This window comes from Periplaneta americana, chromosome 15, assembly GCF_040183065.1.
Source record: "Periplaneta americana isolate PAMFEO1 chromosome 15, P.americana_PAMFEO1_priV1, whole genome shotgun sequence".
NCBI lineage: Eukaryota > Metazoa > Arthropoda > Insecta > Blattodea > Blattidae > Periplaneta > Periplaneta americana.
Window position 1 is genome coordinate 139,134,552 of NC_091131.1, and position 27,705 is coordinate 139,162,256.

At 35.0% G+C, this 27,705-nt stretch overlaps 1 protein-coding gene across 9 annotated transcripts in view; it reads right to left on the reverse strand.

Annotated features, from left to right (window-relative positions):
- LOC138715397 (P43 5S RNA-binding protein-like) overlaps positions 1–27,705 on the reverse strand; it is a 150,751-nt gene that overhangs the window by 105,304 nt on the left and 17,742 nt on the right. For 4 of the 9 annotated variants that reach the window (XR_011336288.1, XR_011336286.1, XR_011336285.1 and 1 more), the window contains 3 exons: positions 25,982–26,202; positions 15,985–16,097; positions 14,126–14,302 (listed from right to left, as the gene is read on the reverse strand). Coding sequence is in view for 3 of the 9 variants with exons in the window: in XM_069848255.1 (XP_069704356.1) it covers positions 14,126–14,302; positions 15,985–16,097 (290 nt within the window). In the remaining 6 variants the exon portion in view is untranslated. Of the gene's footprint in view, positions 1–14,125; positions 14,303–15,984; positions 16,098–25,981; positions 26,203–27,705 lie in introns of those variants that run through there. The other 5 variants (XR_011336284.1, XM_069848255.1, XM_069848256.1 and 2 more) reach the window with 2 other exon arrangements.

A 27,705-nucleotide genomic window follows, 5' to 3' on the forward strand; every position in this document is an offset into this window, starting at 1 on the left:
GGGAGGTACAATAGGTAGCGAAATCTGATTACAAAAGTCAGCTATAATATGCTACCCACATGATAACTCCATTCTACTGTAGTTGGATGATTGTTCATCTCTGCTTCGGCATGTGGGCATGAGGCCAGCAGCTGGCTGGTCACTCTGGCCTTGAAAGGGCTGTAGCATTACAATTTTAGTGAAACTTTGCTTTGTTTCCTATGGTATTTGTGGTGGTTACATTATTACTACATAACAAATGACTTGTAAGAAAATATGATAAAAATACTAAATCCAATTAATTACTCAAGGAGATTATGGTAAAAAAAATGCAGGAGTTTTGTACAGAAAATAAACATATCACAATATATGCAGTCAAACCTTTTATTTACTACACTGAACATGGCCAATTTGTGCCTATTTTAAATTATAATAATTGTCTTTCTTTCTCTTGTTATTAATGATACATGAAAAGTTATTTATAGAAAAGACAAGATGTATGCTAATTATACTGTAAGTGACCAATGGTCATTTATTATTGCAAAATTATTCCATGAATTGCTACAGTTCACGTGACAAAAGTGAAATAAATTAAATATATTTTGTACTGGTAATTCAGTATTGTCAGCCCAACAATTTGGTTCGAATTGAGATGTCATACACTCTCAAAGCAAGGGCGTCCACAGGGGGCAGCCAGTGGTAGCAATTGCTACCATTGAGATTTTTATTTTTTTTACGTGTTTTTTTATTTTTCTCTATGTACTGTATTTGGTACATATTTTCTCAAACCCTCCATAAACAATTCAACAAAAGTGAGTGCTTTAAACTATGAGTGCGTGTGCAGGGTAATTTAGATTTCAGAACTGGCTATTTTTCATGTTCAATTTTTTCTCTCTTCATCCATTCGTTTCTCTAACTTTCTAACCATCTTGTTACCACTAAGACTGGATCCTACGGGCACCCTTGTCTCGAAGTCCACGAAAAAATGCAGAACATCTATAAGCTTAGAGTGGACTATTTTAAATCTAAATACAACCTCAACCATAATGGGATCTATGGGTTGCTAATAGGTTCTCATGGAACTATTCCAAAATTCTTTGAGGATTTTAGGAAGACATTTGACTTGTCAACTTCCCTTAGAGATAATATTGCTGTCAGTGTTTTCAAAAAATCATGTCACATATTAATTAATCATTGTTTCAAATAAAATTATGTTCCACTGAATATTTCTATTACAGTCGAACTTCGATAACTCAAAATGCTTGCGGAAACTCCATAAATTATTACTGATGACAAGTATTATCACTTAACTTTCAACAAAGAGAAGTCGAGGTTGTCCATAGACTCTATCTTTGCTTTTCAGGATGAGGATTTTAGCAATTCATAACAAAGTTTGTGAAGAATAATATTAAAGACATGCCATTATGTCCTTGTAGTGGTGTTCACTGTACTATACCATTACAGTACAGATATCTGCCTGTAGTGATTGACAGGAATAGGATCAGTATTAATAGGTTTATTCTTGAGAAGAACACTTTCAAAGGAAAGGAAATACTAATGTACAATGCTTATTAAAGTAATGGTATTTCATCATATTCATTCAATTGGACTGGACGGAGTTACGCAATAACAGACCAACCGAAAATTTGAAAAAAAAAAAAAAAAAAAATTAATTTAACTCTGAAAAAAAATCAAGAATGCGATATCTGAATTTTGCTGCTATTTATAAGTAAAAATTCGTTTATTGCATAAAATTCGTTTATTTATTTTGCTTTGAAATGGCCTAATAATTCAATTGCTGGTCTCTTATCAAAAATCAGTTAGCCCCATTTTGGTATTATTTGTGCTATTTTTTGTAATAGTAGGAATGTTCTAATACTTCTTGCATAAAATGATTTATAAAAAACAGATTTATTTCAATGGCCAATATCTCGAAACAGGTTTGTGGTGCTTGGTCTCTTATTGTGTAACTCCGTCCAATTTTACTTACATATTATGTGTACTCAACTTTCATTTTCACCTTAAAATCGAGTTAAAGAAAATATATTTTCTACAGGGAAGAGAAATATTCCAAATATAAAAAAAAATCGGGTAATAGAACTTCGAGATAAAGACAAAATATTATATGGAAATTATACGTGATTCTGTAAGGAAATTAAAATTACTTCCAGATATCGAAAAATCAAGTTATAGAAGCTCGACTTCAGGCAGTATTGTATTGCTAATATTATTATTGTTTTTTTTATACCAAAATTAATAATTGTGAGTATTCTGAGCCTTAGGACTACCTTCAGTGAAAGGCTGTTTGGCAATAAATACATAATAAATAATTTCTCTCGTCAGTGCTAGTGAAATCCGACTTATATCTTTTGGATTTGCTCCAAATCTGGTGGTAGGTATCTTGACCTGGTCACAGCACTGTTCTGAGAGAACAGGAGGGTAACAACGGCACTTGCCAACAAAATTTATTCTGGTAGGTTTTGGAGATAATTTCACTCACTCTGCTTATTTGCTATTGTAAAGTGGCATTCAAAGATAGTGGAGATGGGATGATCAAATTGCCTTCTCGTGCAAATGGAATATCACAGAAACGAATTTTATTGAAAATAAAACACAGAACAGAGTGAATTAGTTGATACATTAACATCAGTAGCTTGATACACACAATTCCAATCATAATTATATTGACTAGTGTAAAATTCAAGTATATTGTGTATTTAGAAAAGAACTTTGTTGACTATGACTAGGGTAAGATAATTTAACTTCCAAAATTATAAAAAGTGGTGAATGATAGTTATCTTTCAAAACTAGAGAGTGACAAATGTGACATCACTCTCAGATATATTAGTAAAGAATAATAATAAGTTCCTTTATTAACTGTGCAATCATTTGTTGCATCTCTAAGAAACAGAAATAAGAGAATAACTCTTCTGTCTTACTTTTAGCATAGTAATGTACCTATATCATTAGCATAATAACCAGATGACCAATTCATACCAGGAGCATTCAAATCACCAAGAATTAAAATTCTATTATTGTGGGAATCTAGAGTGTTTTCCAGGATATTAAGCTGAGTTTTAAAAAATTTAGAATCTGTATCAGGTGGAAAGTAAAGATTGCCTATTAAAATACTGTAACCATCAGTCATAGAGATCTGAATCCATGCACATTCACTAATAATTTATAGGTCGTCTCCGATATACTAGAGGTACTATTTTATTGTTGACAGCTGTTAAAGCACCACCATCACGAGTTTTATTGGTATCCTCAAATGTTCTATCACCACGAAATATTTTATAATGGTTCGGAAATAAATTATTATACACAACTAACTCCTGTAGCTATGTTTCCATCAGACAGATAATTATATCTTACTTACAAATGGTTTTTAGAGAACACAGAGGTTCATTACTGCCCTCACAGACATCTGCCATCGGTACCTATCCTGAGCAAGATTAATCCAGTCTGTAGCATCATATCCCACCTACCTCAAATTTATTTTAATATTATCTTCCCAATTATGTCTCGGCCTCCCCAAAGATTTTTTCCCCTCAAGTCTCCCACTAACACTCATGTCATTATTACTAACTACATTTGCAAAAAATTCATTGACGTTAGTATTTAAACCTCTGACATTTTGGTAAAATATTTCTAGATGATTACTTGGATTACACATGATATGTTAATAGTGAAAAAACTTAGAGGCATCCTCCTTGGGGTCCACCAGTTCACTAGTAACAGCAGAAACATAATGCTGCTCAGGTTTCACTTTCTCATAGAAGGGCGCAATGGGATACCTAGCTGGCCAGGCTCCGGTGTTATTTATTAAATGGATTCCCTTTTATCGACAGAAATATAGAAAGAGGAATAAGTCTGGTATTTTGTTTTTAATTTTTATACTACCAGCGGCCGTAAATTGAGTTGGGGTCTTGGTGAATTCTCTAACTTTTTTCCATTGACTTTTGTGCTAAATCTTGATACAAATAAGGATTTAGTCTTCACTCTCTATGGTGCCATTTATTGAGTAATGGATCCCAAGACTCCAACAATGTGTTTACGATTGTTTCTCTTTCTTGTCACAGTTACAAAACCATATATATCATTACACACTGTCAGAGTTTTGACCTCATTACTAAGACTATTATGCTGTGTCACAGGAATGTTTACAGCAGATGCTGACTTAGCACATTACTCACTTTAACACTCTCAGACAAAACTTTGCTATAGGATTTCATAACATTACGTACTTTGTTTAGACTGTTGGCCCAGTTTAGTTTCCCGATAATCTGATTTTGGAGGACAATGAACCTTTTCTAATATTTCAGTTATTTGAATTTTTAAAGTCACATTTCTTTCTGAATATTTTTAACATATTCCAAAATATCACTCACTGTATCCAATATGGTGACACTATTTAGTCTAACCAACTCTACTTGGACAGACAGAGGATCCATGGATGGTAGACTTGGCAGCTTGAGTTCACATGAAGGTGAAATAACTTTTTATCTGAAGCAGGATTTCTGCATCTCACAGAAGTATCATCACCATGCAACAACTTCAAAGTAGCCTACTAACATATTATACTTATATGAAGAGTTACCTCCCTCCATGTATATGTCATATTCAGTATCACCCAATTCGAGACAATCCAGATGAAATCTTAGGCCACAAGACCACACACACTTAAAAAATTTCTGCCGGCTGAAGAAGGCGTGCTGCCTTCTTCAGCCGGCAGAGCAAATATCCTTACCCGATGGCATATTGAACAATCAATGAGTATTACGACCAGATGTAATGATGCAACTGTATTCACTGCGTTCACAGGAGAGCTACACAAAAATATGTTTGTACACCATGACGCTGGCAGCAGAATAATGATGATGATGATTATAATTATAATTATAATTATAATTATTATTATTATTATTATTATTATTATTATTATTATTATTATTATTTATAATAGAGGGTCGAGGTCAACCAGTCGACTGCTGGCCTCACGTCTACATTCCTCAGCAGAAGTGAATGATCATCCAAGTATGTGATATCATGTGGTTTGAATTGAATGAATTTAAGGGAAAGAGGAGCACTACGATCCAGCACTGTGACCTTTTAAAATCTATTTTGCTAACCCTCAGCTAGATGCATTCCCAAACCCATACAGACAGACTACACTCACAGCATGGCAGGCTGAAGGTCTGATCATTCAGCCACCACAGGCTCTATGAAGTGGTTAGCACAATGATCTTCCCCGGCAATTACAACTGGTTTTCAAAACCAGATTTATTTATCTATCATAGTTCTCCAATTTCATCACGATTCTGGGTGGTCAATGGTCCTATTTGCTGGTCGAAATTTTACAAGAATATTTCTTCCCCTATGAGGACTCAAACCTGTGAGTGTTTGTAATACTACTGGAAAATTACAGAGGTAATGAGAAAAATCATCTAGTTCCATCTCTTGAATCTACTTGCACAGCATAGTTCTTTGTTCATGCAGAAATATAAGAACATATAATTCTAGCTCAAGTTCATGGTATGAGTCATGGCTTAAGTGTTTGTGGTCAGAAATTAAAGTACGCATTTAAGACCCTAATTGCTGCATCTTACACTATTCTTTCGTGTCCTGAACTCCTGAATGACATGCACTTTTACAGAAAGTTCCTATAGTCGTTAATTCGTGGCAGAAATGGTGTTGTGATGAGGTATGTGTCTTCTTTAATAAATATCAATCTGTATAATATTGCATGCCTCTCTGGTGTTTCCCTATATTGCACCATAAGCAAAATGTATGCCTCCTATTTCTATCCAAGTAAAAACAATATATTTTTCATTAGTCTGAGTGTACCACAAAAAGACCTACCCTTGGTTTCATAAGTAAAGAACCTTAGTTGCAGGGTTGGGTTCAGGAAGCCATAAATCTGACTGACATGCTCCCCCAATTAGTGAAATCATGGAACAAAGATAACGCCAGTAGACCGCCGAGAATGTTGTGTTGTGAATTTTCCATTTTTGAAAGAATATTCCTGCCACTACATTAAAGTTTCATTTGTATCTTAGTAAAAGCATGTTGTGATCTCCAGCAGTACGATAATGAATTTACAATGTTTAATTTCTTTTGGCCACGGACAAATTATAATAATAGTGAAGTGCCTCCACAGCCACAACCAGAACCTTCTCCTGAAAGGACGCTGACTAAGCGTAAGAATTGTAATAAATCGTCAATAGAAAAGGGGGCGAAATTACGAAAAAGTGTACTACGGTACAAAATGTTAAGAACTTAATTAGAAGAATAATTGAAAATAGTGGGGTACTGAAAAAGAGGTATCTTAATCAATTAGTGGAAGAGGCAACATGTCTTAGTTTAAGCAGTATAAAGAGAACATCAAATATTGAAGATCCATCTACATATCACACTTCAGGGAAAAAAAAAAAGAAAAAAAAGGAAGCCATCCATTTGAAAAAAATCTATGATTTTACATGTGATCTGGTGTGACAAACAGTGTACGAGCGCTACAAGAGCGGAATGTCACCGAAAGTAGAGTCCATAATGCATTCTATGTGGGAGAAAACTAGTGGCAATGACTACGAATTTCCTTATGGGAAAAGTACTGTTCGTAGATTAGTATGAAATATGGGGTTTTCACACAAGGCAGTACAAAGAAAACCCACTAGGGGTGAAGTCAGTAACATCATTGCCTGGAGTACTCTTATCTCGAACAGATAAGACAGCTGCATTTTATAAGACTACGATGATAAGTATTTAGATGAAACTTGATACAACAGTCATACATGTCACATGAAAAACTGAACAGACGACTCCGAAAACTGTGTGGTACCGATATCAGATGCAAAGGGTGACAGAATTGTTAATGTGCACTGTGAGGGGCATTTCGGTTTCATCAATGGTGCTCTAGCTGTTCCTCACAAGAAAATGGCAGATGCACCTGCAAATTATCATGGCACAATGAACTCTGCAATTTTCGAAGAATGGTTCGAAAATAGTGTCCTGACAATGCTACAAGAGCTCTGTAATAGTACGTGACAATGCACCTTATCACAGACGAATCCTTAACCAGCAACCTAATTCCTTCTGGAGAAAGCCTGGAATCCTTCAGTACATGGCCAAACACAACATTCCCATTCCCAATCCTGTTCCAATAATACCACAGCTTTTATAGAAACCTACGTTTGCTTAATCCTGTGTTAGAGAGCAAAGTGGTAATCTCATTAAACAACTCATCAACAGATGACTCAGAGGAGGAGAATTACAGTAGATGTGCAGGTAAATGTTACATATTTTATTTTTCATTATATTTACGAGGGGAATCCAGGAAATAACGACCGTTTTGTTGTAATAATTAAAAAAAATATATTTATTTAAAAAAACAAAGTCTCTTACATAACTGAAGCTTCCTTTACTTCTCTACATAATCACCACCTACATTTAAACATTTGTCGTATCTGTTCACTAGCTTTAGAATTCCCGTGTTATACTCCTATGCCGCCAGTTCATTAAGCCAGGTGTTCACTGTCTTCTTCAACTCTTCATCACTTCCAAAACACGTACCACCCAGAAAGTCTTTCAGCTTAGTGAAAAGGTGAAAATCGCTAGGAGCAAGGTCTGGACTATAGGGCGGATGATCAAATATTTCCCAACCGAATTGATCCAGCAATTCTCGAGTTGAAGCAGCAGTGTGCAGGCGGGCACAGATTTTGTGGTAGCCAAGATGTTGCGACACAATTTCACCAAGCAAAGAACGAGAAATGTCAGGAAAGGCAATATGCAATTCGTCGAGTGATGTGCGCCTGTCTTGCAAGATTCTGTCGTTCACTTTAGTCTTCAGGTCTTCTGTGATGAGTGTTGGGCGTCCGGGTCGAGTTTCATCGTGGACATTTGTTCGCCCATTGTTGAACATTTCGCATCATTTTCTCACATTTCTTTCATTCATTACAGTATCACCATACACTTCTTTCAATTGCCGGTAAATTTCTGCAGGTTTCAAATGTCGGGCATTCAAAAATCGAATCACACTCCTCACCTCACAGTCGGCGGGATTATCAATCACATCATTCATTTTGAAGTAACACAAAATGCACAATGGCGACTTGTTGCAACCACTACTCACAACATTATGAGAACACATGTTAAGGAAGCCAGTTGACCTTCAAACAAGGAAGGGGAGTCAGCTGCGCGGCGGGTATGCACGAACGGTCGTTATTTCCTGGATCCCCCTCGTATGTAGAAGGATCAGATGGCTTATTAGATACAGAGCCGGTAATTTTGCCCAGGGACACTCTTTCAGGGTTTGGGGTTCTTTAACACACAGTATATTTACAGCATGGAACTAATAGCTTCACTTCACTTCCAAAGGAAGACATGCTGAGGGTTTTTATGCCCATTTCTTGAGATGGGTTTCATCCCGCATCGCTTCGATCTAATGACAGGCATGCTAACCACTCTATCATGAGCATGAGCATGTGCAGCAGCAGCAATAATAATAGTAATATTATTATCATTATTATTATTATTATTATTATTATTATTATTATTAATTGGCCTCTGGCTGTTGTTCAGCACACAAATATTAATAAATAAATAAATAAATTATTGTTGTTGTTATTATGCAATTGAATTAATTTTTTCATAAATAGAAAGTACATTGAAAAGAATCCAATCAGTTGCAAAAGAAAATACACTGAAACAGTCCAGCCACGAGCAAATGTGGCAACAGCTGAAAGTTTTAGCAAGACAACTTCCCCTAATGGCCTGTTAATCACTGACATCTTTGTAGAAGTGGTTCTTTACTTGTGGAGCCTAGAGTACAAAAAATGCAGTATGGGATTACCTCGGTTTTTATATTCTTACTTCAGACTGTTGGGAAAGGGGATGTACTGCACACAACAATCATTAACAGGCAGCAGTGCTACCTTATGATGAGATCACATGGATACCTTCCATATTCTACAGCAGTGTGGTCCAAATGTTTTTTGTTGAAGGACCAAGTGACACTTTGACAATTAATTCGTGGCTTGGAATGATATAATTTTAAATTGTTACAATTATTAGAAAGTGAAAAAAAAAATATATTATATATTTTATACAGGCAGTATTCACTACCAGCAGGCAAAGCAAGTGAGCCTTAAGTCATCCTCAACATTATGGTTGGTTGATTGGTAGCCAATGCTCTGGTATCATGGCAATGAAGCCATCAGCCGTCTTGCAGTCCAGTATTTTTCTGTGATGTTGAGATGAACAGACAAAGCTTCGCAATTTTCCAGGCGGTACTTATCCATGATTACGTCCTTTCCACATAACACACAATTGGGTGAGAGAGATTACGTCCTTTCCACATAACACACAATTGGGTGAGAGGAAGATGCTGATTCTATATAAATGAGCTGCCAAACAATCATGCCCAGTCAGACGACAGACAGAAGCCTGCCTGCCACTGCTGAATTTTTTGGTTCTTCAGGAATAATGTTTAAATTTGGAGAGGTTCCCATGATTTATCTCTAACTGATTCCTTTATTCTATTCAAAAACGTTTGTTTGTACTGGAATTTTTTATTGAATTTAACAGAAATAAATTATTTTTGAGTAATATGTTTTTGTATTAGGCTGCAGCCTTTCTTAGCCAGTTGATCCATCAATTCATTACTTGCAGTGCACTGAAACCCATTGCAGAACTATTTCCTTGCCTAGTTTTTGGAGCTGCTTGATCAGAGTGCAGCACCGAGAAGTTATGTCAGTTTTCTCTGAACTATTATTAGCTATAGCTTGTATAGCTGCTTTTAAGTCAATGAGGATTACAGCTTTGGAAAATGTATTTATTATTTGAAGTAGATTGGTTATAAGAGTGAATACAGCTTCAACTTCTCCATCAAAGTTTGTGAAGCCCTTCCCGACTGCTTTATAGAACGAGAAAAATTTACAAGTTCCTCCAGCTCCTGCACCATCAAAATTGTTTTGTAAAGCTCCATCACTGTAAATGTGTAGCCAGATTTCACAAGGATATTTGCTATTAATTGTTTCTAATGTTAATTGTTTTGCTTCATTTGAATTTGTATCATTTGTAACAATTGGTTCCAATAAATTGTTTTTAGTTTGAATATTTATGTATTCCAAGGGATTTTGTCAGATCTGTAGCATTTCAATATTAGTTTGGGGAATGAAATGCATTTGTAATCTTTTAACTTTCTGCATAAGTCCTTCTTGTGTTTTTAATTTAGTAGGCAAGATTTTGCCATATATTGTGGGGTCCCTATCACCACAGCATGGCGTGTCCTCAGATTGCGGATAGAGGAGACGGCTCCAGACATGGAGGATACCTGCAAATATAATAAGCTGTCGTGGACAGCCGATAAGGGGTAGGCCTCCAACCTGGGAGTTGGGCGAAGGGCTAACAATCCATCACCATAAAAAACAATAAGCCTCGGAATAGGACTGATTCTCCGTTACAATCACAGCAAAGGAATAAGGTTATGAGATTCGGTATTTGGAACGTAACTAGTCTTTATAGTATACGAGGGGTAACATTAGTAAAAAAAAAGAACTAGCTAGATATAGAATAGACTTCGTGGAAGTATAAGACGTTAGGTTAGATGGGAACAGCATAACATAAATAGGAGATTACTCGTATAATGGAGAAGGAAATAAAAATCACCAATTAGGAACAGGATTCTTTGTTCATAAAAGAATAAAATCAGCAGTAAAAAAGGTCGAATTTATCAGTGATAGGTTATCGTATTTAGTACTTGAAGGTAGATGGTATAACATAGTAGCAAATGCTCAAGCACCTATAGAAGAGAAAGACGACAATATAAAGGATAGCTTCTATGACGAATTGCAACACACTTTTGATCTAGATATCACATGGAAGTTTTATTGGGGGATTTCAACGCTAAAGTAGGACGAGAGGATATTTTTAAACCAACTATTGGAAAAGAGAGTCTACACGTAACTAGTAATGACAATGGACTTAGGTTAGTCAACTTTGCCACATCAAAAAACTTAATTGTCAAAAGTACAATATTCCCCCATAAGGATATACATAAATATACTTGGACTTCTCCAGACGGAATGACACACAACCAAATAGATCATATCTTGATAGATAAACGAAGACATACTAGTGTAGTAGACATTCGAACTTTCAGAGGGGCAGACTATAATTCTGACCATTATTTGGTAATTGGAGAATTAAGAGAAAGACTATCAATAGCCAAGCGAGTAGAGCAACAAGTTAATATGAGTAGATTCAATATCCTGAAGTTAAAGGACGAGGAAACTAAGCAATATTATCAGGTTGAAATTTCAAATAGGTTTGCCACTTTAGGAAGCTCCGACGAAGTTGAGAAAGAGTTAGACGTGAATAGCATGTGGGAGAATATGCGAGATAATATCAAAATTGCAGCTGAGCAGAGCATAGGTTATTATGAAACTAAGAAAAAGAAACCATGGTTTGATGAAGATTGTTTCATTGTAGTAGATAAAAGGAAAAGGCAAAACTGAAATTCTTACAGGATCCAATTGAGAAGAATAGAGATAATTATTTCAATGAAAGACGGGAAGCAAGTCGTACACTTTGCAATAAAAAGAGAGATTACTTGAAGGAAAAACTGAATAAGGTAGAAACAAATAGTGAGAATAAAAACATTCGAGATTTATATAAGGGTATAAAGGAATTTAAAAATGGATATCAGGCAAGGGTAAACGTGATCAAGGATGAGAATGGTGACTTGCTTGCAGGCTCTCATTCAATCCTGAACAGACGGAAAAACTATTTTGGACAACTACTAAACATACACAGGCCAAATAGAAAGAATAGGACGAAATTCAAATACAAACTGCTAAACCATTTATACCCGAACCCACACTTTCTGAGGTCGAAATTTCGATAGAAAATCTGAAAAAATACAAGTCTCCAGGTATTGATCAAATTCCAACAGAATTAATATAAGGTGCATTATCTAGCAAAATTTATAAGCTTATACTTGCTATTTCGGAAAAGGAAACTATACCAGAACAATGAAAGCAGTCCATAATCATACCTATTTTTAAGAAGGGGGACAAGACTAACTGTAGTAACTTTCAAGGTATATCACTTTTGTTGACATTCTACAAAATTTTGTCGAATATCCTTTTGAGAAGATTAACTCCATATGTAGATGAAATTATTGGGGATCATCAGTGTGGTTTTAGGCATAATAGATCGACTACTGATCAGATTTTTTGTATTCAACAGACATTGGAGAAAAAATGGGAGTACATCAGTTATTCATAGATTTCAAAAAGGCATATGACTCGGTTAAGAGAGAAGTTTTATATAATATCCTTATTAAATTTGGTATTCCCAAGAAACTAGTTCGATTAATTAAAATGTGTCTTAGTGAAACTTACAGCAGAGTCCATACAGGCTAGTTTCTACCTGATGCTTTTCCAATTCACTGCGGGCTAATGCAAGGAAATGCACTATCACTTTTGCTTTTTAACTTCGCTCTAGAATATGCCATTAGGAAAGTTCAGGATAACAGAGAGGGTTTGAAATTGAAAGGGTTACATCAGCTTCTTGTCTATGTGGATGACGTGAATATGTTAGGAGAAAATCCACAAATGATTAGGGAAAACAAGGAAATTCTACTTGAAGCAAGTAGAGAGATAGGTTTGGAAGTAAATCTCCGAAAAGACAAAGTATATGATTATGTCTCGTGACGAAATTGTACGAAATGGGACTATAACAATTGGAAATTTATCCTTCGAAGAGGTGGAAAAATTCAAATATCTTGGAGCAACAGTAACAAATACAAATGACACTCGGAAGAAATTAAACGCAGAATAAATATGGGAAATGCTTGTTATTATTCGGTTGAGAAGCTTTTGTCATCTAGCCTGCTGTCAAAAAATCTGAAAGTTAGAATTTATAAAACAGTTATATTACCAGTTGTACTGTATGGTTGTGAAACTTAGACTATCACTTTGAGAGAGGAACTGAGATTAAAGGTATTTGAGAATAAGGTTCTTAGGAAAATATTTGGGGCAAAGAGAGATGAAGTTACAGGACAATGGAGAAAGTTACACAACACAGAACTGCATGCATTGTGTTCTTCACCTGACATAATTAGGAACATTAAATCCAGATGTTTGAGATGGGCAGAGCATGTAGCACATATGGGCGAATCCAGAAATGCATATAGTGTGTTAGTTGGGAGACGGGAGGGGAAAAGATCTTTGGAGAGGCCGAGACATAGGTGGGAGGATAATATTAAAATGGATTTGAGGGAGATGGGATATGATGGTAGAGGCTGGATTAATCTTGCTCAGGATACGGACCGATGGCGGGCTTATATGAGGGCAGCAATGAACCCAAGGGTTCCTTAAAAGCCATTTGTAAGTATTATTATTATTATTATTATTATTATTATTATTATTATTATCATTACTGTATTATTACTACTACAATAATAATAATAATAATAATAATAATAATAATAATAATAATCTTCCATCCATGTCAGACCACGTGATCCGTTACGGTCCCATGTCATCTCTTAGCCGGGCATCCAATAGGTCTTTTTCCCCTAGGGTGATACGGCAAGATCTCCTTAGGAATTTTTTGCCTTGATGATGATGATGATGATGATGATGATGATGATGCACAACAGAGAAAAATAAAAATATGTTTATTCAGCAGTTAACATTCCAGTAGTTTTAGTGCAGGATGTAAGGTTGGTTATTAGAACTAATCATAAAAGAAATTATCGCAAAAACATTATGCTTTATTCGACAAACAAAACTATTTTTGTCACTTTATTCGAAATTTAGAAGAAAAAAAAAAAAAAGGATCACCATAAAAAAACAACTCTGATTGTGGCAAGGATCACTTAGTCCAATTGTTGGCAAGGATCACTTAGTCCAATTGTTGGCAAGGATCACTTAGTCCAATGAAGTCGTAGTGAAGTTTGAAAAAAAAAATCTTAGCAAAATCCACTCAACAGAAATTAAATTTATATACAAGAAAGAACAAAATCATATGAAATTGAAAAAAATTTACATTCTTTCTCAACCATAAAAAAAATGAAAAATGTAAAACAAGTTATCTTACACAAAATATAGTTTTTTTTATTATTATTATTATTATTACTTACCGGAAAGGTGGAACACCAGTATGTTGGAAAATATGTGTCCGTAACTGATTATGCTTGACGAAATCCTTATCACAGTACTCGCACACAAATGGATGCTTTCTTTTGTGAGCACGATAATGATGTCGCTTCAAATTCTGCTCACTGCTCAGTTCCATAAAACATCCTGGATAAGAACATCTGAAAGTTCCAAACAAAACAGTTAATTTTTATATGGAAGTTACATCATCAACCAAAATGTCTAAATGGTAAATTGATCAGTGGTTTCTATGGTTGCTTCCAATGATATAGTAACTAAGATCTTTCTGAAAGCTGCTAGTTTGATATTGCAGAATTTTACTTCTGACTTGGGACCCCTGTATAGTGTTGAATACTCCGAAGGATACACAAGGATGATAACTAGCAGAGTGAATTCCAGAATGCGTAATAAATGAAACCATCATGTTCAGAAATGTGTATGTATATATATATCACATATTACAGTGATTTCAGTGATCTAACGCTTCTCTTTAAGTTCAAGTATCACAAATTCAAACCCAACTGAGAGTGATGCATTTTAAGGGGTGATAAAAAAATCTTTCATATTTAGAGATCCTCTATCATAAATTTATAGCACATGACAGAAACCTGGGTCACCAAGACAAAATTATAGTCAAATATTTATTGATCCAACACATGTTTCTGCAGGCCAACTAGTTTGAGGGACAGACGTTTCTACAAGACAATTTTTTGGGAACTATGAAGGTCTCTGCTGCACCAAATAAGAAACAAATTAGAAAGAGTTGAATATAATAGGCCTGCAAATGTTACAGTGTTTAAGATTACTAAAGGTGAGTTAGGCAGACAACATATCTTAATAGTTTCATGATACTTGCAAGCATAAGTCATAACTCCCTTCTCCAACTTCTTAAATTGGTTATTTAACAATGCTGTATCAAATGCGAGATTATCTAGCATTGGTTAAACTGGTTATTGGGAGATAAGACTGAGGATTTCCTCAAATTCACATTACAGTTGGGGAAAACCTCGGAGAAAATCCAACCAGGCAATTATTCCAAGCAAAATTCGAATCCAATTTAACTGAGCGAATGGAAGATAAATGACCTCATTTCTACAATCATTTACTGAACTGTAACAATTTTGTTTGCTGAATTTTCACTTACATTACATAAGTTTGCATTAAATATAAGTGCCGATATGCACCAAACTAATGGAGCTGTGAGTATTTCATGTGGTAAATGTCAAATATATTCTCTCACCAGCTAACTTACAAAAGGAAATCACTTTATTTTGATATAGATTTATATATGCCATAAAACTGGCATGGGAACATCTGTTTGATGCCTCAGATTTTCATTGCCCTTAAAAAATATAATCTAATGGACAATAAAGTGATTAATGAACTATAAAAGACAAAATTAAATTATGGTATATGCAAAAGAATTTATTTCTATAAAATGTACAAAATCCTGAACTTGAGAAAAATATTGCAAATAATTACATAAATATGGCAATACAAGATTTTCTAGTTCTCCATTGGGGTCAAATGACAGCAATTCTAAATAACATTCCTATGAATCTCGATTTGATCCACAGCAAAGACATGGAAATTTAACTCTCTTTCATAAAGCTAAGACATGTTTTCTTTATCTTATATTTGTATTTGTCTTGTTTTATCTTTGTAAGTATTAGCTTGCGCCATGTCAACCACATGAAGAGAGAGTATCGCTACTTTTGAGTGTCTACAATGATTACAAATTTAAAATGATAAGATATAAATGGATTGTGAACTCTTTTAAAACATACAAATTACCTCAACAGTTGTAGTTACTCATGTTATTCTTCTTGCAGCTGAAACTTACTTGAAATATGTTTTGTATGATGACTTGTTGTGGATGTTGGTTTTGTGACGACGAAGATGCCATGAGTGAAAATATTCCTTTCCACAGTCAGCAACGTCACATTTATGAAGACGCTGAAGAGAATACAGAAAATTAAACAATAACCTACTGATACCAATTAATAGTAACACTTTCATCTGATCATATCCAATATCTGGCACTAAAACACAAAAGATAAGCTTCCTCTAAAATCAAGAGCAAAATATATTTAAACATTATTAATTGTTCACTGCCAATTTGTGATGGCTGTTCAAATTAGTTGGGTGGGTCATTCCATGAAAATGATACATTTTCACGAAAAAGAGAAAAATCTCACGAATCTTTGCTTGTTATATGTCATTTTTTTTCGTTATGATCCGAACTTTTTGAATCTGACAACACTGATTGTGCAACAACACGTATGTGGGAGAAAAATCACAAGAAAGTCTGTGGTTTAAAAGCGCGAAATTATCTACTAGAAATCATGTATTTGAATGCACATTTAAGGCAAATAAATCATTACTTGTATATGTTAAATTCAATTAATAATGAACTGCTGACCTTTGTTAATAACACTAGGGAACAACTGTTCTGCGGTAAAAGAGAAAATTGGTTATTTGTATGAAAACCAATGCCCTGAGTTCGAAAATAACTTTGTTTTTTATGTATCACGTCTGGTTTTGTCGCAATTTCATTTTTTCGAAATGTATCGCTGCGCAGTATTCACTATACGTTAAGCCGAGGTGCCCCCTTGCTGATGGCACTAAATATCCACAACTAAATTAATATTTCTGCTCTAATATTTCTTCCAGAATATGTGTCCTGTGTAACGATCCAGCAGAAATGAATGAAGATCACTTGAAGACCTGTGAAGCATTAAGATCAGAAGAAACTACAGTTCAAAAGTATTGGAAAGCACGACTGCTAATTGCTTCATTGCCGGATGCAAGGCACTAGACAACAACAACAACATATTTCTTCCAGAATGATGTTTCATCATCCCATGCCCTATCACCCTATCCCCTTTCTCATTTTCCCGGGAAGTTGTTTACAGAAAACCCTAACAATTATACAGTTCTTAAATCTCGTCGGTTGAGCAGTTGGCTTACTTCTGTGAACACGTGTGAATTTTATTACAGTGGTGTCCCTAGAATCGTAGTGCAAAAGCGTGATTTTAAAACCTGAATATGGCGAGTACATCAGGATTGCGTAGGAGACAGTGTGTACAAAATCCTCAGAAGTTTTGCTATATTTGTGCGTGTTATATGTTCGAAAAGTACGTAAAATAGATTCGTTTGTAAAGAAGCTATATTTTGCGTACTTCAAAGTAAAAGTTGTTGACATGGATAAATCATTTGCACCTCATAGTGTGTGTAACACTTGTGTGAAGGATTGCATTACTGGTATGTAGGAAAACGGAAAGCAATGTCATTTGCTATACCAATGGTATGGCGTGACCAGAGGAATCACTATGACGACTGTTATTTTTATATGTGTAATGTTACTGGTTGCAAGGAAAGCAAGAAATCAATTAAGTATCCAAATCTTCAATCAGCTTTAAGGCCTGTTCCTCATGGGCCCGACTTACCTGTACCTACACCACCAGCAAACTTGGGTGACAGTGAATCTGAAAGCAGTTCCCCGAATACAGATACTGAGATGTCTTCTGATTCATACGAATTTGACAATTCACCGAAAAAAATTTACCCAACCCGAGCTAAATGATTTGGTAAGGTAATTAGGATTCACCAAAAAGAAAAGTGAATTACTAGGCTCTAAACTGCATGAGATGAACATGTTGACACCTGGAGTTGCATTTTCGTGGTATAGGAATCGTGAAAAACCTTTCCGGGAATAATATACACAGGAAGATAGGCTGGTATATTGTACAGATGTGAGAAATCTACTAAAACAGTTGGGAGAGGAGGTATATGAGCCCAAAAGGTGGAGGTTTTTTATTGATTCTTCGAAAAGAAGCCTTAAAGTAGTATTGCTTCATAACGGCAATAAATTAGCGTCCATACCACTTGCACATTCTACAGTCCTATCGGAATAATATGAAACATTAAGGTTGGTTCTTGAAAAAATTAAATATCATTAACATGAGTAGCAAATATGCAGTGACCTGAACTTTGTTGGTTTACTATTGGGACAACAGGTAGGATGCACAAAATTTCCGTGCTTCCTATGCAAGTGGGACAGCAGCGCCAGGGACAAACATTGGAATATTGTATACTGGCTTCAAAGAAAGCAACTAACGCCAAGAGACAAAAATATTAACAATGTTAAGTCTCGTTACTCATAAGAAAATTATACTCCCGCCGATACATATAAAACTGGGAGTTATGAAACAGTTTGTCAAGGCATTAGACAAAAATCTTCCATACTCATACAGTAAGCTTACTTATGTACGAAGTTTACTCTTTTGTCACACGCTAAAATCAGGGAGGGAATATTTGATGGCCCACAAATTCGAAAGCTGATGATGGACCACAATTTCATCAGTACAATGAACGAACCAGAAGAAAGTTCATGGAATGTATTCAAAGAAGTTGTGAAGAAATTTCTTGTTAACGTGAAGGATCCAGGGTACAAAGAAACTGTAGGAAACATGTTAGACATGTTCAAAGTGCTCAGTTATAACATGAACTTAAAGCTTCACTTTCTAATGGCTCATATAGATTACTTTCCTGCATATTTAGGAGGCCTCAGCAAAGAGCAAGGTGAAAGGTTCCACAGAATCTGAAAGAGATAGAGCAATGCTACCAGGGACGTTGGGATGTAAACATGATGGCTGATTACTGTTAGAGTATTGCACGTGATGACTCTTACAGAGAATACTCGAGGACTTCACACACACTAAGATTCCATGGAAAGAGAAAAAGAGAAACCGAGGACATCTAGCATACATTCAGAAGGTAAGCCATCTGCTCTTATAATTTCGTTTAGTAAGATGTTTTCCTTGTATACAAGCCTAATGTTTCTATGAATTCTTAAATGTTTCTTTTATTGTTATACAACTTAGAAAAAAATAGATGGACGTGTTAATGAATCAGATACATAAAATAATTATATGGTTTCAATGAACACGCTGTAACTTATAATTTTATTTTGTGGCAAAATAATGTTTTGCTAAATTGCCAAAAAACCTGATGTGATACGGCAAAACAAAATACATTTTTGAATTCAGCACACCGAAATTAGGTTGAGAGTTTGTGTGTCATGCTCAAATGGACATTTGTTTATATTTCTTCAAAACCATTTCATTTTTTAATGTTTCATAAATGTAAAAGTGAGACACGTCACATAACAATCAACTTCTTATATGGACAACATTTTGATTTATGTACAAATTCTACAAGAAACACACGTGACACATGAACAAAAATGTTATGTTCGTGTGTCACTAAAGTTCATCCTAAAATCCAGTTACAATTTTTGTTGTTATTGGAAGTCTTTACACCTAAACATAATTAGTAGTGGGATTTCAAATACTTATTGAGATAATTTTGAGTGTGTGTGTATACACGCACCAGTGTTTTTTTTTTCAATATACATATACTGTAGGTTAAACACTCTTGAAAATATGTGTTCCATAATTGTTGTAAGGAAGGAAAGAAACTGGCCACACTACCCCATTATCTCCTGGCCTAGTTGCCTCATAAGTGGTGCCTTCCTGGTATCATTTGTGAGGTTCACACCTGTCTTCGGACAGTTGACTGAACAACAATTGTAAAAATATAGTGTGTAGACCTAAAATTCGTAAAAAACATTTAATTTGTGCCTAAAGTTCGTAAAAATATTTTTGTTTAATTCCTTGAATTAAAAACTTACAAAAATTGGTTTATGTTAATTTATTTCATATCAAAAAACAAGCTTATACAGCATATTTTTATGGTAAGTAGATAGCCACCATACTAGTCCTGTGTATAAACAAATTGGTGTAATTATTTGCACATCAGGTAAATGGTACTAAATTTCTGGTATTAATTCAAAATCGTTTTATTTAATACGAGGGGGATCCAGGAAATAACGACCGTTCGTGCATACCCGCCGCGCAGCTGACTCCCCTTCCTTGTTTGAAGGTCAACTGGCATCCTTAACATGTGTTCTCATAATGTTGTGAATACTGGTTGCAACAAGTCGCCATTGTGCATTTTGTGTTACTTCAAAATGAACGACGTGATCGATAATCCCGCTGACTGTGAGGTGAGGAGTGTGATTCGATTTTTGAATGCCCGACATTTGAAACCTGCAGAAATTTACCGGCAATTGAAAGAAGTGTATGGTGATACTGTAATGAATGAAAGAAATGTGAGAAAATGGTGCGAAATGTTCAACAATGGGCGAACAAATGTCCACGATGAAACTCGACCTGGACGCCCATCACTCATCACAGAAGACCTGAAGACTAAAGTGAACGACAGAATCTTGCAAGACAGGCGCACATCACTCGACGAATTGCATATTGCCTTTCCTGACATTTCTCGTTCTTTGCTTGGTGAAATTGTGTCGCAACATCTTGGCTACCACAAAATCTGTGCACGATGGGTTCCACGGCAACTGAGTGACCAACACAAAACTCAGAGAATGGCCTCAGCATTGACATTCTTGATGCGATATCACACAGATGGAGACGCCTTTCTTGATCAAATTGTGACTGGTGATGAGACCTGGGTGTCTCACAACACCCCAGAGACCAAGCGCCAATCACGTCAGTGGCATCATCCCTCATCACCCAAGAAACCGAGAAAATTCAAACAGACTCTCTCAACACAAAAAGTCATGGCTACTGTCTTTTGGGATCGCAAAGGTGTTCTTTTGCTGGATTTCATGCCAAAAGGCACTACGATCAATGCAAATCGTTATTGTGAGACTTTACGAAAACTACGGCGAGCCATCCAAAACAAGAGGCGAGGAATGCTTTCGAGAGGAGTTGTGCTTCTTCACGACAACGCCCGCCCACACACTGCTGCTTCAACTCGAGAATTGCTGGATCAATTCGGTTGGGAAATCTTTGATCATCCACCCTATAGTCCAGACCTTGCTCCTAGCGATTTTCACCTTTTCACTAAGCTGAAAGACTTTCTGGGTGGTACGCGTTTTGGAAGTGATGAAGAGTTGAAGAAGACAGTGAACACCTGGCTTAATGAACTGGCGGCATAGGAGTATAACACGGGAATTCTAAAGCTAGTGAACAGATACGACAAATGTTTAAATGTAGGTGGTGATTATGTAGAGAAGTAAAGGAAGCTTCAGTTATGTAACAGACTTTGTTTTTTCAAATAAATATATATTTTTTTTAATTATTACAACAAAACGGTCGTTATTTCCTGGATCCCCCTCGTAACATTAATTAACTTAGCCTAGGTATCATTTAGCAATTCTAAAAGATAGGCCTTTTTTAATCTATATTAGTTGTTCTATTGATATCATAAATATTAAATATTTATACATTTTGGACATTTTTGATAGTATTTTCAAGAATTTAAGTTGAGCTGATTACTTGGTTAGGTTTTTTCCGAGGTTTTCTCCAACCAGAAGGCAAATGTCACGTAATCAATAGTGAATTCTCGGCCTCATCTCGCCAAATACCATGTCACTATCACCAATCTCACTGACGCTAAATAACCTAGTCACTGATACAGTGTCGTTAAATGACCAAGTAAAAAAAAAAAAAAAAAAAAAAAAGACATCAAATATACAGGGAAAGTTACAAAAGTTTGTGGTGGCGAAGAATTTAAAGTGTCTGTGATGTTCAAGGAAGGGAAGTACTACAAATGGTTGACATATTGGTGTATTCGTCACATAACATTACACAGGAAATATCACCACATATGGTTGTAAACAACCGTGGATATTTTAAATTTAAAAGTGTATTTTAGTGTAATCTAGTATTGTTTTGTATAATAAGAACTGTGGGGTGAAGAAGGGATAGTGACGCGAAACATACAGCCTCTCCTATCCAAATGCCATCCTCACCTTCCCGTGGTCCACCCTGTTTCTACCAACGAGGAAATGGCGACCGAGTCACAGCGGTATAACTGTTTCATCAAATGCAGAGGAAATGCTGCATTACAAGCCTGTCCAGAGGCTAAAAGTGGCAGCCCCACTACTGGACTACCTAACGATAAGGCTAGTAACCTATCTTAGGGAAAATTACATTACTTTCAAGCCTCAAACAAGCAGTATAAGGATAGATAATTTGATGACAACCCAGAGCAAGTCAACGGTTAAACGAAATTGGAAAAAACAAAATATGTTCACATACGCTACTTGGAATGTTAGAGGGATCAATCATAAAGAAGAAGAACTAGATGAAATATTGAATAAAAAGCAGATTAAAATAGCAGCAATAACAGAAACAAAAAAGAAACTAAAAGGTACAACTGAAACAAAAAACTACATAATCATATATAATGGTGTTAATAAGAAGACAAGAGCACAGGCCGGAGTAATGATTTGGATTCATAAATCAATAAAAAACAAAATAAACAATTATACATACTGGAATGAAAGAATATTAGAAGTACAACTCCAGATAGGAAGAGGCAAACTAACTTTCTTTAGTCTTTATGCTCCAGAGGAAGGAAGAGTTGAAGAAACTGAATTGTTTTATGCCCAGTTGCAAGAAATTTTGAATAAAGTAAATAAAAATAATTACATATTATTAGCCGGAGATTTAAACGGTAGAATAGGCAACATCGAAATAAAAAATACCATAGGAAAATTTGGAGAACCTACCATAAACAATAATGGAGAAAAAGTAAGAGATTTTGTATTATACAATGAAATGAAAATCATGAATTCATTTTACAACCATAAAGATATTCATATGTATACATGGTCAGCACGTGGCTCAAAATCTATCATAGATTATTTTATAGCAAATAGAAAATTATCCGAATTATTTTTAGATGTCAAGGTCTTCAGAGGAAGTGACATTGGATCAGATCATTACCTTGTATTAGCAAAAGTGAGATATACACCAAGATGGCTACATTTAACAAAGATAAATGCCCCCAAAAAAGAATTAATGCGTTACAAAATTAGATTAATCCATGACGACAGTGTACGCTGGCTTTATCAAAAAAGACTTGAACAAAAAATGTTAGAAATACCTGAAGATGAAGACATTCACAAAGAATGGGAAAATATTAAAACTCAAATATCACAGGCAGCCACGGAGAGCATCGGAAAATATAAGGCTTTCACACAAAAGAAAAAATTAAGATCTTGGGATGATGAAATTAAGGAGATCATAAAAAATAAAAATATAGCTTATAGAAAATACCTTCAAACAAAATCCGTTAATGATGAAATAGATTATAAACATAAAAGGGCGATAGCTAACAGAGAAATTAGAAAACGACACAGGCAATCATGGAAAGAGTTTATATCTTTTTTAGAAACTGACATTTATAAAATGAAACCCAATACATATAAAATTTTAAAATACATGAACAGAGACATAAAGGAATCCGCCAAGATAAACCCTTGCCCCAAAATAGAAACATTCCTAGACTTTTACAAAAACTTATGGAACAATCCTACTTTTGATTCAAAATTCTGGGACACAAAAAACCCAGATGAACAATGCATTACAAAAGAAGAACTACAAGAAGCATTAAAGAAGACGAAAAATAGTAAATCACCTGGAGAAGATAACCTAAATTCAGAATTGTATAAATATGCAGGAGATCTATTTCAAGAAAGATTACTAAGATTTCTAAACAGAATATATCTGACTGCCACTTTACCGGAAGAATGGAAAAATAGTGTAATTATTCCCATATATAAAACAGGAGATAAACAGAATGTTGAAAACTATAGAGGGATTAGTATCCTCAACACATGTTATAAGATATTTAGTAGGATTTTAAATGAAAAATTAAAAAAACATGCTGAAACTTTCCTTCTGGAGTGTCAAAATGGCTTTAGAAAAGGAAGATCATGTGTAGATCCATTATTTAGTATCAAACTATTGTTGGAAAAAAGAAGAGAATTTAATTTAGAAACCCATATAGCTTTTATTGATTTTGTGAAAGCTTTTGATAAAGTCCGAAGAGACCTTTTATTCGACATATTACAAGAAAAAAATATTCCAAATTTGCTATTCCAAAATATAATAGAAATCTACACGGACAGCAAAATAAGTGTCAAAATAAATAACTGTATATCCGAAAGAAAATTAGTTAATAATGGAGTTCGACAAGGTTGTCCACTATCACCAACTTTATTTAATATTTATATAAATGAAATTATTTTAAAATGGAACCAAATCTACACATCAGGAATCAAAATAACCAGTGCTCTAACATTAAATACCTTACTCTATGCCGATGATCAAGTCATAATTTCCAATTCAGAGGATAATTTACAAAGAGGATTGTATACATTAAATGAAATATTAAAAGATTTTGGGATGGAAATTTCAGCACAAAAATCAAAAGTAATGGCATTTTTAGGACAAGACCCAGTGAGAAGTAAGATAATACACAATAACCAATGCCTCGAACAAGTGCAAAATTTCAATTATCTGGGTTGTGAAATATCTTATCAAAATGAAAAAGATGTGAACAAGAAAATTACCAAATTTACACAAATTCTAGGAATAATAAACAATACATTAAAAGCTAAATTAGTACAAAAATCTACAAGAATAAAAATATATAATACACTAGCATTACCCACCCTTCTATACGGAAGCGAGATTTGGACATTAAAGAAAAAAGACATGAACAGAATCAAAGCAACGGAAATGAAATTTTTCAGGAGAACAGCAGGATATACTCTTTTAGACCGAAAAAGGAATGAAGAAATTTTAGAACAATTAGAAGTAGAATCAGTAGAAGAAAAAATCACCAGATACAAATTCAATTGGCTAGATCATGTAAGAAGAATGGAAAATTCAAGAATCCCAAAAATTATGATGCAATATAAACCTAGAGGACATCGTCGACCAGGAAGACCGTTAAGAAGACTGCTAGATGGGGCCGAAACAGGTCTACAGAGGCCTAATTCGTGAAGGATGATGATGATGATAAATAAGAACTGTAGGCAGAGTGTATAAGCCTTTCACAAGAAGTGATGTATTATAAAGCATTTAAAACAATTAGTAACCAACATGACAGAAATGTTCATGTGTCACAGCAAATTTTCAATATTTTATTTCTTAATGGCACTGTTATTTTTTTTAAGTTTGTGATTTAGCAGTTACATGTACTACACAAAAGTCTTAATTGTTTGGAAAACAACTGAATGCATTCATGTAATTTGGCACAATAATATGAACATTTTCCATTTTGGTAATAAATCAAGTGGCAAGAAAATATTTGCGTGTCACATCACATAATAGTTTATATTTTTACATTATTAATTATTCCTTTCCATTAAGAATTTTTGTTTATATTCAGAAATGCTTATGATAAAAGACAGTAATATAATGTCTTTTTCACGAACTATTAAGTATTTATGTAATCTTCATCTTACGATGTTTGGTGACGTATGCACGTCCGTTGATGTGACATATTAATGAATTTAAATACTATTATAGTCACAATCATCCCATGGTATGAAAGAAAAATTTCACAACACATTTGTGTTTACATTTGTAAAAGTTTCTTTTAACCCATAAGCAGTGCTGACTAGATCAGACGCTATGGACAGTATTCTATAACAGAGTCGCCAGTATGAAAGGATAATTCCAAGCCTTTGGCGTGAGACGAACTCGATAGCTCAGTGGTAGAGCGGCTGACCAGAGAACAGGAAGTCGCAGGTTCGATTCCCGCTCGAGGTTGTGAAATTTTTCTTTCATACCATGGCATAATTGTGACTATAATAGTATTTAAATTCATTAAGTATTTAATTAAATATCCTGCAAAGATAATAGTTAGTTACTTCAAAAATGTTACATGTGTCATTATGGAATGACCCAGGTATCAATAATCTTACAGTAACAAATTGATTAAGATCATACCTTGCCTTTATGAATATTAATATGGTTTGCTAGCTTAGAAGGCCTCTTAAATGCCTTTTTACAGTCTTCATATGGACAAATATGTACTTGTTTTTCTAAAATATTATCTTTGTCTGACTCATATTGTGATAATTTTTCGTGATAATCCAAGTCTTCACATGACGCTTCTCCTGATTCAGAGTCAAAACCCATAGTTGCTGTTGTTGACGCCCTTACAAACTCTGAAATCATAAGTTTATCCCTTTAAGCTATACAACAATTCATTATACTTGTAGACTACTTATTCAATATTCTTTCCACAAGTCAAAAATGGCAATAATGTAAAAATAGAACATAGCAGAATGCGAAAATGGCCAACCACAAACTGGAACAATGCAAGAATGCTGACCAATCTAAAATACATTACCATCACTTTTCTCGCAAAATTTAGGTCTATAATGAAGTTCTTCAGAAAAGTCTGTAATAGATGAGATCCTGACAATGAAAGCTCGAAAGAAAACAATACAGGTGGCATAATACAGGTTATAAGTGAACAGTTCTACTAAACAATCAATTCTGTCTAGAATCCATACGATGACTTGAGCCATTGCTGTGCAAATGCAACACCATAAATTCAATGCTTATGAGAAAAAATTAAAAGCCTGGTTAACAGGTGCTCTCTTCCTCCCCGACCTCACTTTTACACTCCTTCAACCTCCAGATGTATCTCTTTTCTTCCTTCTGTCTTGTCTCTGTTAACTACTACATTTTACAGTAGCGTGCAAATTAATCCGAACACGACATATTTTTACATTTTCTGTCATTGTTGGCCTCACAGCTGCTCATACCACTTTAATTGACATCTGTAGTATGTGTAATTCCATTGTTGAAGGTCTGTCATTATTTTTTTTATATGTGACATTCTACCTGTCGTTTTGTACTTATAAGCATTTCAATTGTGTTGAAGACTTAATACTGCAATCCTGTGTACATTCTGTCGTCTTCACAAATGGATACAACTCCACGAAAATGGTCTAAAATTATAACATTACCAGAGCATTCTTCTATGACACAGAGGCAAATTGCTGCAGAATGTCACATCGGTTTGGCTACTGTTAATTCGATCATAAAACGATACAGGGAGACTGGATCCATCACACCCCAGAAAAAAGGAAACTGTGGCCGGAAAAGGAAGACTTCACCTGCAGATGATCGTTTGTCAGGAAAAGTAAATTAAATCCTAGACTAACTGCTGTCGACTTAACCCGCGAGTTAATGGCTACCACTGGGGCGAATATTAACGTCACAACAGTGCGGCGTAGGCTTTTGGAAGCTGGATGAAGGGCTCGTAAGCCTATTAAGAAGCAACTGCTAACCCCTGTTATGTGCAAAAAACGCTTAATGTGGGCAAAATTACATCAACACTGGACAGTGAATGACTGGAAGAATGTACTTTTTTCCGATGAGTCTCATTTCGAGGTCCACGGCCACCATGTTTATGTATGGAAAGGATCCGAAAAAGTAACAGCAGCTCATCTCCAACAAGCACCCAAATACCCCCCTAAAGTAATGTTTTGGGGTTGTTTTACACATGAAGGGCCTGGAGCATTAATACCTATCAAGGGAATGATGAATTCTGACAAATATATTCACTTATTGGAAACCAGAATCGTACCCCAGCTGCAAAAATCATTTCCGGATGGCAGAGGTGTGTTCCAATAAGACTTGGCACCATGCTATATGTC